General features: G+C 44.8%; 1 protein-coding gene across 1 annotated transcript in view; it reads left to right on the forward strand.

Moving 5' to 3' along the window:
* The first annotated feature begins 369 nt into the window (after nt 1-369).
* LOC137415244 (uncharacterized) overlaps nt 370-17,480 on the forward strand; it is a 63,044-nt gene continuing 45,933 nt past the window's right edge. The window contains exons 1-3 of the mRNA XM_078775312.1: nt 370-647; nt 818-995; nt 13,501-13,630. Of these exons, the coding sequence (XP_078631438.1) occupies nt 370-647; nt 818-995; nt 13,501-13,630 (586 nt within the window). The remainder of the gene's footprint in view (nt 648-817; nt 996-13,500; nt 13,631-17,480) is intronic.

The following is a 17,480-nucleotide window of genomic DNA, read 5'->3' on the forward strand; positions in this document are numbered from 1 at the left end:
TACACCAAAAATGAATTACTTTACAAGATTAATAAGAGAAATTAACGTTAAGTATGAGGGTGATACAGATAATACACCTTTCCTTACAACGGAAGAGATTGATAAAATTTGGGTGAAGTTTCAAGGATTGATGTTACTTGCTATTCACGATTGTCATTTTCAGGGAAATATCAACACAAGATATTATATAAATAAAATAATGAATTATCTTGAAATTAAACCTGAATTCAGGATAAAACATAGAGTTTCTAAAAATAAACGCCTTGTCGCCTGCAAAACAGCACAGAAAGTTCTCCCAAGACCAAAGAGACAACAGGAGACCTGATTGGCAAGTAAAATATGGACCAGATAGATCAGATAGTACAGGGGATGATAACAACTGATGTTTTCTGTGTGGACAACTGGGACATTGGAAGAGCCAATGCCCGCAGGCCAACTGGAGAAACAGTGGACGAAACCAGACGAAGTGAAAGTTCTCCATTAAACTTATTGAACGACAATCTTCTTGGAGGGGACTTCAATCATTTGCATATTCCTCCACCATTTGGCGAGCCAGGCAGGAGGATTCTCTTGGGAAAGTTCTCAACCAAGTTAATGCCTCTTGAGGTGGGAAGCGAAGTGCCATCTGCCCCGCCCGAATCCAAATTGTATCCTTAAGATGAAATAGATTAAATAGTGAGGTATGAGGAAGAATCACATTTTCCCACCGCAGGCGTCTTCCCCCTTCCCATGATCAACATGGGGGTCAGAAGGTTGGATCTGTTCAAGATGCACCTGTTGCACCTGGTATACCTGTTGTATCTGTTGCATCCCCTAGCGCACCTTTGGAAGAGCAGGTACATGTGGTAACACCTGGACCTGGTGAAGGAGCTGCTGCTGCAGGCTCCCCAGGTGAGACTGGAGGTGAGATGTCACCTGTAACCATGCATGTTGAGGTTGAGGAAGAAACGACTAGTCCAGGTACTGCCCAGGCAGGTGCTATGGGAGGACAGCAGGTAGATCTTGGTAATGTGGGGAACCAACAGAGTAACCAAGAACCGATGGTCCTGCCCTCAAATTATCTCAACCCTCAGCATGGTTCCCCAGCCCATCATTTGCGAAGTAGTGGGCCTGCTCCCGCACTGCCACCAGCCTCTCAAAGGGTGACACCCTTGAAGGGGGACCATGACACTGTAACGACGGGGATCTCTAAACTGTCATCCTACATTACTAATTTCTCCCAGAGACAGGTTCCGGGGGTTGGACAGAATAACAGAGTCTGTGTGCAGACCTTTTTTTTTTCTTTTTTTTTTGTATACAGAGTCGAGGCTCGTGAAAGAGCTAACATTTATCAAACAAACAAATCAAACAAACAAGCAAACAAAGTATATAAAAAGGGGAGCGGTCGACAAGATGGGGAGAGAAGGGGAGGAAGCACACAAACACAACATTTGAGAGCAGGGACATTGGGAGATGTGTGGGAGGGAGAGGGCCTGGGGGGAGGCAGGATAGGCATAAAACGCAAGGACACCAAGGACTTCCAGGAAAGAAGTCGGCACCTCAAAAAATTGGATTTGAGGTGAAATTAGCGGGGGTAGAAAAGATCAAGGTTTTGGATTGGGGAAGATAAGAGATGGTGGTGAACAGCCGTTTTAAAGACCTGGAGGGAGGAGTGGGATTGAAGAGAGTCAGGGAGTTTGTTCCAGAGGCGGGAGAAAAGAGGAATGAAGGAGTGAAGGTGAGCAGAGAGTCTTGATTTTGGCAGTTTAACCATAAGAGGGTTGCGGGCAGATCTTGTGCGACCTGTAGGAATATTTGGGGGACAGAGCCCACAGAGAGCTGGGGGAGCAAGGCCGGAGAGGAGTCGGTGGAAGACGGAAAGACCACCAACCTGCCTGCGGTGAGTAAGTGAAAGGCCCTCGGAGATAGCGTCATCGCGGGAGATTCCAATGATTCTGAACGCTTTGGTTTCAACAGCGTGAAGACGGGCTAGGTGTGAGGCAGGAGCACCAGCCCAGAGGGGAGAGCAGTACTCCATTGAGCTGCGGATGAAAGCCTTGTATGTGGTGAGGAGCTCAGGTGTGCCAAGGAAGGACTTCGCACGACGGAGGATGCCCAGTCGGCGACTGGCTTTGGAGGCCAGCTTGGAAATGTGGTTTTCCCAGGAAAGATCATGGCAGATAGTGAGACCCAAAAGCTTGAGTGACAGAACTTCTTGGAGAGGATTATTCAGAAAGTAGATGGGAGGGTTGTCCAGTCGGTCTTTTCGGAGAGACATCGTAAGAGTGTGAGATTTGTCAGGATTGAAAGACATGTTCCACTTGTTTGCCCAGTCTGTGATTTTGTCCAGGTCTGCAGAGAGTTAGGAGGCTGCAGACAGCCGATCTGAGGGATGAGGAATGGAGCGGCAGAGAGTGGAGTCATCAGCAAAGAGATAGAGAGGATTTTCAAGAGAGTCAGAGAGATCATTGATGAAGACCAGAAAAAAAGACCTTGGCCTTTTTATGAGCTTAGGGAAATAAAAAAAACAATGTGCCATCGATTAGGCGTGATCCGATTAAATTTTCAGATGAATTGAAGATGATTGTAGATACTCAACTACCAACTGTGAGGGACTTGGACATCCTTCTTCTGATTATAATTCCCAATTTCACACAGCTGGCACAATTGAAATTGGAGATCAGAATTAGATTGAAATTAGATTGAAATCAGTGCAAAATGGGGAATTGGGCTTGGGGGAGGGTGAAACGAAGGAGCAGGTAGGCAAGCTGATGTAGGCCATAAGGAAACTTCGACCAGAGGCTGACTGGAGCAAAGTAACGACTTGTAAACAGAAGACTGGGGATGATCCAACTGATTATTTGGAAAGATTGTGACAAGTGTTCAGATTACATTCAGGGGTCCCTGGGGAACAGGTAGACCATTCTTTGAAACATATTTTTGTGCAAGGCATATTTCCCAAACTGAGGGGAGAGGGAGAAAAACAGTGTGTTACCTGGGAAACTAGGCCTGTTGCAGAAATATTGGCGTATGCTTTGCATCACCATCATCTGCAGGAAAAGAATGCTTCATCAGCTGCAGCAAAGCTAATGCATTTGCAGACGCAAACCTTGTTGCCTGCAAAACAGCACAGAAGGTTCTCCCAAAACCCAAGACCCAATAGACAACAGGACACCTGATTGGCAAGTAAAAGATGGACCAGATAGATGAGATAGTACAGGTGAGGATAACAACCGATGTTTTCTGTGTGGACAACTGGGACATTGGAAGAGCCTATGCCTGCAGGCCAACTGGAGAAATAGTGGATGAAACCAGACGAAGTGGAAGTTCTCCATTAAACTTCTTGAACGACAATCTTCTTGGAGGGGCCTTCAATCATTTGCATATTCCTCCACACTGCAAAAACACAACAACAACATGCATTTTAAGGCCATTTTCCCTGCTAGAGCGGGGGTTAGTCTTGCGGTCCCCATGACAATCTTCTCCATCTTGCCCTATTTTCTGAATTTCTCCTTGTTAACCCCCTTGCCCGCATTTCTTCTTCCACCATCTTTAGCTAAGTCTTTCTCGGTCTTCCCCGTCCTCTACTTCCTTCTACATTCATTTCCATCACTCTTTTCAACAAGTCACTTTCAAGTTTCATCCTTCCTCAACACATGACCAAACCATCTCAACCTGTTCCTCTTCACAGCATCAATCACAGGCTCTATTCCTATCATTTTTCGCAATTCATCATTTGTCTTCCTCTCTCTCAACGATACTCCGCACATCCATCGAACCATTCGCATTTCCACCCTTTCCAACCTTCGTTGCTGCTCTACGTTCATTACCCATGTCTCGCTCCCATAAATCATAACACTTCTCACACATGCAGCATACACCTTTCCCTTCAGCTTCAACGACGCTCCCCTCCTCATCAGCACGCCACTCAGTTCCCGAAACTTCTTCCATGCACATCTCACTCGAGCAAACGTTGCCGAGTCTGATCCACCTTCTCCATTCAGCATGTCTCCGAGGTAGCAAAATGTTTTCACACCTTCCAGCTTCATGCGGTCTCCAAGATCCAACTCAACATTTCCTCCATCTGCAGCTCCCTCTGTGCACACCTTACATTTGAATGTAGCTGCCACACTGGTTAATGACCCTCTCAGACCACTACATTTTTGATGAACCCACTCAGCGCACATTGTACATTGAATGGAGTTAACTCCGACACCCTTCCTGCACACAGCACAGGGCCACTTCCCAGTTCTTTCCACCTCACCACATGCTTTACCACTTGCCATCACCTTCGTCTTTCTGATATTCACCTTCAGACCTTTTGTCTCCATACATTCCTTCCACTTGTTCATCTTTTCCTTCAGTCCATCCATACTTTCCACGATCAACACCAGATCATCTGCATACAACAACTCCCACGGTAAACCATCCTTTACATTCTGAGCCAGCACCTCCAGCACAGCTACAAATAGTAGTGGACTTAGTACCGACCCCTGATGCACTCCCACCTTCACCTCAAACTCACCACTGTTCCCGTCCTTCGTCCTTACAGCTGTGCGCGCTCTTTTGTACATTGCCATCACTACTCTGATCAACCATTCCTCCACTCCTAACCTCCTCATTGCCCATGTCAATACTTTGCGTGGAACCCTATCGAATGCTTTCTCCAGATCAACAAACCCAAGAATCAACTTCTTCCTCTTCTCCATGTACTTCTCCTGCAACTGCCTCACAATAAAAAGCACGTCTGTCGTTCCTCTTCCTTGCATAAATCCAAACTGCATTTCGTCGATCTTCACTTTCTTCCTTATCCTCCTCTCCAGCACCCTTTCCAATACCTTCATTCCATGCTCCAATAACTTTATCACTCGGTACGAGCCACACTCTAGAGGGTCACCTTTCCCCTTGTATAGAGGGACGAGGGTACTCAGTTCCCAAGCCACTGGAATGCGGCCTTCTTTCACTGCCAGATTACAGATCTCTGTCATTCTCTTCACACCCCAACTTCCTGCTGCCTTCAACATATGTCCCACAACTCCCGTCGGCCCTCCCGCTTTTCTACTCTTCATTGCTTTTATCGCTTCCTCAACTTCCTTCTCAGTTATCTTCTCTGCCGGTCCTAAAACTGGGTTACTCTCTATGTTGCCATCCCATTCATTCTCTGTATTCAACAGCATTTCCATATATCTTTTCCATCTTCCTTTAATTCCATCTGGGTCTACAATAATTTGTCCCACTTCATCCTTCAAGCAACTCACCGCCATCACATCACACCTCTCTTTCGCTATCTGCTTTGCAATCCTGAATACTGCTCTCTGACCCTCTTCCGAATCCAAGGGTTCTCCGAAAAATTTCCTACATGCCTCCTGCGCCTTTGCTACCTCTTTCTTTGCAGCCTTCTTGGCTGCCTTATAACTTTCATGCTCTGCTGTTTCTGCTCCCATTCCCTTCGCCCTCTGCCACTCCTTGAACTTCTTCCTCTTCTCGTCAATCCTCTTTCCAACTTCCTCATCCCACCACCATGTTTCCGAGTGCCTCTGTGGTCCTTTTGTCCATCCACATATCTCACCAACGGCTCCCAACAGACTAGCTTTCATTGACATCCAACCACTTTCAAGCTCAACCACATCATCCTCTACCCTACTCAGCCTCTCTTTTAATGCCTCCCTTACTGTCACCTCTTTCAACCTCCACACCTTCATTCTCGGTTGGTACTTCACCCGCCCAGCTCTCCTCGCACCTTTCACCATTATGTCGCAGACAACCAAGTGGTGCTGTGAAACAGCCTCTGCCCCCGGGGCACCTTTGTGTCCCGGAGGTGCCCCCTATCTCGCCTACGCACCATCAGGTAGTCAACGGTTGTCGTCGACCCACCTGACGTGTATGTAACAAGCTTATTATCCTCTTTCTGGAACTGAGTATTACAAATCAACAAATCAGCTCCATCAGCAAACTCCAAAATCCTTTCACCTTCTCCATTTCTCACACCATATCCGTAACCCCCATGACCTCCCTCAAAACCATCCATACTCCTTCCCACATGTCCATTTAGGTCTCCTCCTTCCACAACAACTTCCTCATCTTTCACGTTTTCCATCAGCTTCTCTATCGCACACCAGAACTTGTCCTTCTCTTCATCGCTCCGACCAACCTGCGGAGCATATCCCGAGATGACGTTCACCAAGAGCTTTCCAATCATCATTTTCACCATCATCAACCTATCACTCACTCTAGTCACACTCACCACACTGTCTACAAACTCCTCAGAAAACAGGACACCAACACCATTCACACCCTCCAGATACCCTTGCCACACAAACTTGTATTTCTGTCCCTGCCTACCCTTCACCATTCTCACACCACTTCCCTTCCATCTCGTCTCTTGCACACAACATATGTCTACTCTTCTTCTGACCAATACTTCCACCACTTCTCCTGATTTCCCTGTCATTGTCCCTACATTCCATGTCCCAAACCTCAGAAACCGATCTCCACTTCGGGCTGTACCCTGCCCATTTGTAGTTGTAATTGTCATGGTTCTCTTTTTGAGGCAATGTTTTTATGGCCGGATGCCCTTCCTGACGCCAACCCTCTTAGTCGTCTCTTACGACACGCAGGGATACGGTGTACCTATTCTAATCCAGGGTACACACTGGGAAACGTTTAAAACATGGAAATTCTAGGGGGTGTGGGGGGGTGGGGGGAGGCATCACGGCTGCGGGGGCCCCTTCAGCACCACGCCACGGCGGCCCGGTCAGCACCACACCACATCGGCCCGGTCAGCACCACACCACGGCTGCCCGGTCAGCACCACACCACGTCGGCCCGGTCAGCACCACACCACGTCGGCCCGGTCAGCACCACACCACGTCGGCCCGGTCAGCACCACACCACGTTGGCCCGGTCAGCACCACACCACGGCGGCCCGGTCAGCACCACACCACGGCGGCCCGGTCAGCACCACACCACGTCAGCCTGGTCAGCACCACACCACGTTTGCCCGGTCAGCACCACGGCGGCCCGGTCAGCACCACACCCTTAGAAAGGACTTCGATGCTGTGGAGAGATCGAAGCAAGCCTCCTTGCTCGAGCGGACCGGAAGCGGCAGTCCATATATATAAGCACATATATATAATGTGCACATTTCTCCAAGGATATAATATATTGTGGGCTTTCACTAAAAATACTCGCAAATAATAACGGTGGGGTAGCAGAAAAGGAGGTGGGGTTGAGAGGTTGGGGTATTAAACCAAGCCTCTCAAAATATCAGCACCACACACCACGTCGGCCCAGAGCCTGGCGCGAAGTCCAAGGATATCAGCACGTCATCCGAAAACAGCTCCGGTTGGTGCGAACCACTCGGTCAATGGCGCGAACCAGGTCCCGACACGCCCTTGCTCGCTTGGCCCCGATGAAGGCCTCGCCGGGTGTTCTCCAAACAGGGGCAAAATCGCCCAAGCCGCGCTGGATTTCGGCGGCGGAAAGCAGCCACGATGCGACGATATTCGGTCAGGATGAAAGGGTAGTGGTAGGAAGGAAGATAAGGCAGATGGCAGGGAAGGAAGGTCCGGGCAGATGGCTCTGGCGTCGAGGTCGATGTTGGTGGTGCTTATGACGATGGAGTAAAAAAAAAATTTTTTTATGTCAAATAAATATTCAACAAGGGAAACGAGTAGAGGATTTCTTCCGTTTCTAATTCCTTTATTTGCTGGTTTAAGTGTGGCGGGAGCATTGACGGGTGGTATTTCAGCAGCGGTAAAAACTGCTAACGAAAGGAAGGTTCAAATACAGGCTCAAAATAGTTGGGAAGACATAACAAGGAGTTGGAGAAACAAATTAGTGGAAGTGGTGTCATTGTAGATTTTGCTGAAAAGACTGAAAGCATACCTGAAAAAGCGAGATTAAAGTATAATTTGTCTTTGATATGAAATCCAACGTTGAGAGAGAAAGTTGATAGATTTATCGTGAAAAAATTGATAAGTGCTAAATTGAGACCTGGGCTTGGTTATCAAAAAACTATTAAGCTCTAATGATGTCATCATGACTGAAGAGCAAATCGTTTTAGCTGATGAATTACATAAACCTATAATCACAAAATTTCAAAGAAGGAAGGTTTATTTCAAAGGTGTTGATTACATCTGGTCTGCTGATTTAATTGAACCAAATAAGTATAGGGGATACAAGTATGCTTTAACCGTTATTGATTTGAGGAGTAGATTTGCATGGGTTGCTCCGTTGAAAAACAAAAGGGGTAATACTCTTATGTTAGCTTTCAGTGAAATATTTAGTAAAAGCAAAAGGAAACCAAAGACGTTATGAACTGATGAGGGATCAGAGTTCTATAACAAAACATTTATGAGATTTCTTAAACATAATGGTATTGCATTATCCAGCACCTTTAATGAAGAAAAGGCAGTTGTTATTGAGCGTTTTAATCGCACTTTGAAAGAGAGACGATATAAAAAATTTACTCAACTCGGTTCTCAACAATGGGTTTCGATAATTAATTCAGGACATTGTCGATAATTACAATAATACAGTTCATTCATCAACAAAATCAAAACCATCGGAAACATTTACAGAAATAGAATACGAAAAGGAGATTAATCTGAGAAAGCCAAAGTTCAAAGTTGGTGATGTTGGAAGAACATATGGATGGAAAAGCCATTTTGAGAAAGGTTATACAAAGAGATGGACTGATGAACTCTTTAAAATTGTTGATGTAATGAATACAATTCATTGGACTTACAAATCATATGATTTAAAAGGAAAAGAGATTTTAGTTTCATTTTATTCACAGGAATTACAAAAGACACAAGTAAGCAGATAATACCCTTGAAAGCAATAGGTTGACACTTTACAGTCCACTACTTTACAGAGATGGGAGGATTAATGTTGTTGTTTGGGGGTTAAGAATCTAGAAATATACCTTATTCCTGGACTACAATCCTCCTCAACCCTGAGTAGCTCTTCTGTGAGACCGCTCTCAAGAAACTCTTCATAATTATTTAGTAGTCTAAGAGTTGTTCTTAAAAATGGGTTCCTCTTTTCACCTTGTATTGAGCACCCAAGTCTAATAGTTAGTGGCTTGATTTATTAAAGGAGTTATTTAGAGCTGTTTTAAAGTATCTATCACATTGTTCCACAGCCTCCTGAATAGATTTAGGTTTATTAACAAACTTTTGTAACTTCATAATTGTTAGGGGTTTCTCCATATTACAACAGTGCTCCATTTACAAGGTAATATTAAGAGATGCTTCTTAGCTTAAAATAAAAATTTCCTGGTGATTTAGCCATTTCATCTCTGCTCAATAAAGATACTTGTACCAAGAACCAAGTTCCAACATATTGTTTGTCATATACTTGATGGTGATGAGTGTTATAAGAAAATTCAATTATTCCCGAAAGTAAAACATAAACAAATATTCAATGGTCCACTTAGTGAGTATAATCAAATGCAGTCTCCCTCCCCAATTTCTCCTTCCCTCATTTCTCCCTCTCCTTCCCCTCCGCAATTCCCCTTCCCCCAATTTTCCCTTCCACCACAAGTAGAAGGAAAATAAGGTGTCTTGAATGCGCCGACTGACAGTGAACGAATGTAGTGAGTGAGAATGAGCGTCAGCGAATGTCTGTTGAACATCTTGAAATCTCGAGTATGGGAAGGAATTGGAGGATAAAATATAATTGAAAATCCAGTGAGTCAATAATTAACCTTAATTTTCTCCATTAACTTCAATGTTAAATTTTAGTGTGCTTCAGAACCCTCATTCTTCTACTACTTGCATTGCATATTATATCACCTGCTTTATATTATGGCGATGAAGTTAAATAAGTATATCTTTTGAGAGAAACTAAACACAACCAATACACCGTAAATATCCAGGTTCAAGGTGTGACCTACCTACTGCACATGCGCAGCAATTATCACGATAATTCATTTACATTTTCGTTGTCGCGAGAGCAAATCTAAAGCACGATTATCATCCCATCGCTATTATCGCCCAGCACTAAATTATAGTGATAAACTTAAGCATTTGACGCCCAAATGGTTCATCGGAAACCAGCTTCCATCATCTCTTGTTCTGAAAGACCAATGAGACACCTTCGTCCCATGATGACGAAAACGAAGCCGACGTAGAAGACGAGATAAGTGACGCCGATAATGATGCACCACCAGGTAAATGATCGAGAACTGTGCTCCAAAAATGTTGAAAGCCGCCTTCAGTGCAATTAAATTATTCAGAGGACTCGGAAGATCAGACAAATACAGAAGAAGGAGATATGTTTTCAAGCTAAGAATGGGAACAGGATTTCACGACTTCGGAGGAAGAGAAGAGCGATTCTTCCGACAGTAACTATTTTCCTTGAACTGAATTCTGCAAAAATCCTTTGGAAAAACATTTGTCGCTTTACTATTAATCAATGTAAACCAAGATTTGACAATTTTTTTGATAAATAGACTAAACCCAAGAGTCAACCATTATGTTTCAACTCATTTTGGCAATGGTTAAACAGCTGTCGTCTTAAAATTTTGCAACCATTTTGAAAATAAGGCAATTAGAAATACCAAATTACTAGCTGTTAAAATAACTTGTTTTTAGTCCTTGTTTTGTGGGAAAATGGTTGTCACATCTTTTTGTTTTAGCAAAAAAAACAATGTGTCAGTGTCAAAAAACCCTTTTTCTGAAATCCAAAGTTGTGATGACGTCATCACCCAAAAATAATGATGTCAGCAAATCTAATAAAACTATATCAAATGAAAGCTTGTTGCAAAGTGAGTCTTAATATGTCATTCGTATTTCAAAATAGCTTATTAATGCAACATTATTGATTATTTTGTTCTGATTTTTAACATTTGAAGACATCATTGATCACGTGATACCTGAGCATTTCTGAACAGGTCACCTGATGAATTTTGAAAGTTTGAACCCTTCCCTGCAGAAATCCGTTGAGAAATCAAATGTTCGGCTACATGTCAGATTGTCAGGCTATATGCCCTGCCTATAACTGGATATTTGAATTAAGGATAAACGTTATGCACATGTTCATCAGGATCTATCCAACTCTCAATAAACCTGAATCATCATGGATGAATGTTCATGTTAGATCAGATCGACGAGCTACAACTTCATTTCTTATAGGATATAGCTATATACTCAGCAGTATAGCAAGCAGTAGGATATAGGATATAGAAGTCCAAACTCAAACTCAGAGAACAAGTCTAACCTGTGTAAGCTGATAGAAGAAAAAAGCAAGAAAAGAAGGAAAGTAATAAAAGCTGAACACTTAATTTGTTTCAAATATTTTATTTTTTGTATTTGTATACATAGTCTCGGCTTGTGGAAGAGCTAGTACACTGAATGGATCAGGACATAATAGGACAAAAAGGAGCAGTAGGGAGAGGGAACCAACAGCAGCGGCAAAGGCCAAGATAGAGTCAGACTTGTACAAACAATGAGTGTGTGGAGGATTGGGGGCAGCAGAGGACAAATGGGGTGGACAACATGGACACAGAAGGAAACTCCAAGGAAAAGTGGAAATTTGGAAGGATGGCATGGGATCGGAAGAGGGAGAGTTGGGGGGGGGGGGTTATGGAGGACAGAAAATATCATTGTTTTGGATTGGAAATAATCTGAGATGGTGGTGAACAACTGTGTTGAAGACCTGGATGGAAGAATGACATTGAAGAGAATGTAGAAGTTGGTTCCACAGGTGGGAGAAAGGAACAGATGAGTGCAAGTGGGCAGTGATTCTGGATTTAGGTAGTTTCACCAGAAGGGGTTGATGGTGGATCGTGTGAGCCCTGCAGAAGCCAGGGAGGGGGTGGGGGACAAAGCACAGAAAGAGCAGAGAGTGCAAGACCAGAAAGGAAGCTGAAGAAGACAGAGACCAATGACCTGTCTGCAGTGGCGAAGTGATAAACTCACAGACTCACCTTCAGCGTGGGAGATTCCAATAACCTTGAAGGTTTCCACAGCATCAAGCTGAGTAACATGCAAGGCAGGGGTGCCAGCTAAAAAGAGTGAGCGGTATTCCATCAAGCTGCAGATGAACCTTCTAGGTCGATAGGGGTTCAGGTGTGGAAACTATGTGGTTCAGCAAAGAAAGATCATGGCTGATAGTGAGACCGAGGAGTTTGAATGACTGAACTTCCTCAAGAGGAATGCTAAGAAAGTAGATAAAGGGTTTGCCACACTGTCCATTCGGAGAGAGAGATAGTGAGAATGTCAGATGTGTCAGGAATGAAAGAGATATTCCAAGTGTTTGACCAGCTAGTGATTTTTTTCAAGGTCTGAATAGAAGGAAGAGGCTGTAGCCTGCCTGTCTGAAGGATGAGAGATGTCATGGCAGAGGGTGGAGTCATCAGCATTATAGATAAAGAGGATTTTCCAAAGAGATCATTGTTGAAGATCAGGCATAGGACTGGGCCCAGAACACTGCCGTAAGGCACTCCCGCCTTGATAGGGAGAGGAGATGAAAGGATTCCGTTGAGTGCTACACTTTGGCCATTAGAGTAGAGGAATTCAGTAAACCATGTGTGGAATTGACCTTGATGCCATAAGCATCGAGTTTTGGAGAGCAAGGCAGGATGCCAGACTATCAAAATCACAACATATGCCCAGAGAGATGTCCCTAACCTCATGTCTGACATTGAGGACCACCATCATCGGTGCATGAGTATAAGCAGCATGTCCAAGGTGGAGTGACCTGGTCTGAAACTAAATTTGAGATGAGGTTGTTGGAGAAAAAGAAGGATTTCATATCAACTGTGATGATCGATTCCATGACCTTGCGGACGAATGGAACCAAGCTGATAGTTCTGTAATTAAGGGGATCAGTTTTTTGCACCTTTTTATGTGGTGTCGTGATGTTAGTGGATTTCCAAACAGATGCAAGACGACCGAGCACAAAAGACAGGGTGAAAGGGTAAAGTGAGAATGTGCAAAAGCAGCAGAGCAGGTTTTTATGGCACGTGAGCCGATGCCATCCGGCACAGTTACAGAATCATAATTGAGGTTTGCCAGACACTTCTCCACTATCTCAGGTGTAAAGGTCACATCGTTCAGGAGCAGTTGGGTATGACAGGTAAGGGTGGGGAGAGAGAGAGAGAGAGAGAGAGAGAGAGAGAGAGAGAGAGAGAGAGAGAGAGAGAGAGAGAGAGAGAGATTGAGAGATTGAGATTCGGGGTTCGGTCCGGAACACAAGATTTGGAAGCAAACACAAAAACGATATATGTAGCATAGTTCAAAAAGTTGTGGATGACGTGACAAAAATTGGTTGATGCGTTGGGTAAGTGACAAGAACAAGCCGATTAGATTTTGGTTGGGTCCGGATCCAGATCTGAACTATCAGTGGAATACAAAACATAAATTGTTCAGCCTGGCGGATGTATGCCCTCCACCGAGTGCCGTTCTAGTTCATTGGTGTATTACTCTCAGTGCATATTTGTATACTTTGAGGTTCAAACTTGGTAAGGCTATTGGTAATTGTGATGCTTTCAGTCGTTTTCCCCTACCCAAGGGAAGGTTACCAGATGTCCCAGATGTACCCAATTTTGAGTTTGTCCGGCAGTTGATGGACAATTCTTCAGAACCAATCACATACCTACAAATACGAGACTGGATTGGAAAAGACCCCATTGTTGTGTCAGGTGTGTCATTATTTAAAAACGAGTTGGCCAGATAAATCACTGTCCGAGGAGCTGTTACCATTTTCCGAAGACAAACAGAACTAAGCATCGACATGAACGGAGAGTGTATTGTATAGGGTGATTGTTCCCATCCCAGGCCGGGCTCGGTTCTTGGAGGAATTACATGAGGCTCATCCTGGAGTGAGCATGGAAGGGTTAGCACATAGTTATTTGTGGTGGCCGAATTTGTGTAAGGACATCGAGAGTGTTGTACATCTGTGTAATGCTTGTCAGATGAATGTGAAGAATCCTCCTATTGCTATGTTACATCCTTGGGAATTGCTTGCCAAACCTTGGTGGAGATCGATCACTCCACGTCGGATCAAGTACATCCAGTCAGTAACAGGTTAGCAGAACGTTTGGTAGAAACATTTAAATATTCCATGTAAAAGATGGCAGCGGACAATGATGAGTTGTCCAACAATGTCACTCAGTTCCAGCTAAGATATAACGCCACACCTCATGCAGTCACCGGAGTTTCTCAGGCACAGTTGTTATTTCAAAGAAATGCAATATTGCATCTTGTTTTGATCAAACCCAGGTTATGTGTGCAGGTGGGAAAGTATCAGGACAAGCAGAGACATCGAGGTGAAACATCAAGGAAATTTGAGGACCATGAATGGATATGTCAAATATGCCAATAATATGGGGTAAGGGATACCATGGATACCAGGAGTTGTTTCGAAACAAACAGATCCAACATCATATCATATTCTAAATGAGTCAGGCCAAACACTTCGATTTCATGTTGATCAAATGCGGACTCGGGAATCTGATTGACAAGACACGAGGAGGACAGAGTCTGTTGGTCTGGTACAGCGTACAGCCAATAACGATTGTAAGGAAATGTAACACTTACAGTGGATGTTGAGTCTTCTGTAACACCAGTGCGTCGTTCGCAACGAATGTCCAAACCACCAGAGTAGATCACGTGAAGGATTTTGTTGTCACTTCATGGAAATGGACGTCATGTGTCAGAGTTCCACGTCAGGACTGCTCTCTATCCCCACGTCAGAGTATTAGCTCGCGGCTCATTTTTCTTGGGAACGATCCGTTTGTCTGGTTTGTTGATGTTGTTACTAAGCAACGGGCAAACGCTTGCCAAGCCAGCTGTTCCTTAGCAACGGTTTCGAATGGAGTGCTTGCTTTAGTGCTTAAGCCGCTTGACAAGCCCTCGACAAGACATTTGGTAACTGAACACACCCGACCCTGATCTTAATAACGACGCGTCTCTTAATCTAAAGCAAATGCAATTGAGAGGAAACGAAATATGTCGGGAACGAAATGAAGAAGGAACTGCGTCGCTTTCTCGATTAAATAGTGCAGAATGAAATGAGAAGGAATCAAATTTGGAGGTGATTGTTGTATTGGTTCTTCAAAAGGACGCCGATTTAGATCAATTGAAATAGACTTTTTCAGAACAACATTCCCAAAACCCGCCATCGACCCGGAAGTGACGTATATCCTGAAAAATCCGGTTGTTGTTATAAATTCCGGATGGCATAGGCATTGCAGATGTTACAAATGTAATTTTATCGGGAGGGAACTGCGCGGCTTTCTCCACAGAAGATGAAATATGAGGGGTGAAATTATTGTGGGGAATAAAATCTGGAAGGAACTCCGCATCATTATCTCCATTGTATGAAATAGGAGGAATTAAGAAAGGATTGAATACAATGTGAAGGTGACTGAAATCTGGAGGGAATGAATTGGAAGGGGTCTGCGAGGTTTTCTCCTCATTTGAAATACTGTAGGTGGGAATGAAATCTGTAAGGAATGAAGCGAAAAAGTGATTGAAATCATGGGAGGGAATGAATTGTGAAATCTGAAGCGAATGATTTTCCCCACAGATTCAATATGGAGGAAATTTCACTCTCGCCGTGTCCATGCTGCCAAAAACGGGGTAATCGTCTCTCTCGCAGTGACGGGTCACTGGAATACCGCTTCATCTGGCGTGAATTGTTGCTTTTGTTTATTTTAATCTTTCCATTCCGTATCTTGATGCGTTTTATAATTTATGTGTGTAATTGTCTCCAAGGGTGCTTTAAATGTGTAAGATTTGACGAACGAAACTTGAGGCTGACAGGTTGGTCTTCGAGGTGCACACACTCGCCTCTTACCTCAGCTGTCTAGCCTGGGTTCGAATCCCGACCTCACCTCTTACCTCAGCTGTCTAGCCTGGGTTCGAATCCCGACCTCACCTCTTACCTCAGCTGTCTAGCCTGGGTTCGAATCCCGACCTCACCTCTTAGCTCAGCTGTCTAGCCTGGGTTCGAATCCCGAACTTGCCTCTTACCTTAGCTGTCTAGCCTGGGTTCGAATCCCGAACTCGCCTCTTACCTTAGCTGTCTAGCCTGGGTTCGAATCCCGAACTCGCCTCTTACCTTAGCTGTCTAGCCTGGGTTCGAATCCCGACCTCACCTCTTAGCTCAGCTGTCTAGCCTGGGTTCGAATCCCGAACTCGCCTCTTACCTTAGCTGTCTAGCCTGGGTTCGAATCCCGAACTCGCCTCTTACCTTAGCTGTCTAGCCTGGGTTCGAATCCCGACCTCACCTCTTAGCTCAGCTGTCTAGCCTGGGTTCGAATCCCGAATTCGTCTCTTACCTTAGCTGTCTAGCCTGGGTTCGAATCCCGAACTCGCCTCTTACCTTAGCTGTCTAGCCTGGGTTCGAATCCCGAACTCGCCTCTTACCTCAGCTGTCTAGCCTGGGTTCGAATCCCGAACTCGCCTCTTACCTTAGCTGTCTAGCCTGGGTTCGAATCCCGAACTCCCCTCTTACCTTAGCTGTCTAGCCTGGGTTCGAATCCCGAACTCGCCTCTTACCTTAGCTGTCTAGCCTGGGTTCGAATCCCGGACTCGCCTCTTACCTTAGCTGTCTCGCCTGGGTTCGAATCCCGACCTCGCCTCTTACCTTAGCTGTCTAGCCTGGGTTCGAATCCCGAACTCGCCTCTTACCTCAGCTGTCTAGCCTGGGTTCGAATCCCGAACTTGCCTCTTACCTTAGCTGTCTAGCCTGGGTTCGAATGCCGAACTCGCCTCTTACCTTAGCTGTCTAGCCTGGGTTCGAATCCCGAACTCGCCTCTTACCTCAGCTGTCTAGCCTGGGTTCGAATCCCGAACTTGCCTCTTACCTTAGCTGTCTAGCCTGGGTTCGAATCCCGACCCAGCCGTAACCGTTGTTCTCGGTTTGCCAAAAACCTCTCCATCCTCTCAGGTGCAAAAGTCCAGAAGCAGTTGGTAACGACAGGAAAGGATGGGTACAGAAAAAGAGAAAGGGGTTTGGGGACACGAGATTTGTGAAGAACCTGACTTGATTAGCTCGAACAGCACCGGAAGAGAGCGTGCATACCTCCGCCAGGCTGAAGAGTTTGTGTTTTGTATCCCACTGATAGGCCAGATCTGAATCCGGACCAGAACCAAATTCTGATCGGCTTGTTCTTGTCACTTACCCAACTCATCCACAAGGTTTGTCATAAGTCATCCATAACTTTTTGAAATGTCATGCTATATGTCGTTTTTGGCCCCATCACTCAATGGTGAATAATCACTTTGAAAAAAACTAGAATGGCACTCAGTCGAGAGCATACATTCCTCCTCCTGGTTGGCCGTATCACTCAATGGTGAAGAATCACTTAAAAATTAAATAATTCTCATATCCGAATCCTTCTTCAGATCTTCACCAAAATCGAATCGTCCTTGTCAGACACCCAACCTCTCCACCAAGCTTCGTCCAAATCCGTCAACAACTTTTTGAGATATCCTGCCATGTATCGTTTTTGGCCCTGTCTCCCAATGGTGAAGAATCGCTTA

This window comes from Myxine glutinosa, chromosome 4 (genome assembly GCF_964187855.1).
Source record: "Myxine glutinosa chromosome 4, kmMyxGlut1.1, whole genome shotgun sequence".
Taxonomy (NCBI): Eukaryota; Metazoa; Chordata; class Myxini; order Myxiniformes; family Myxinidae; genus Myxine; species Myxine glutinosa.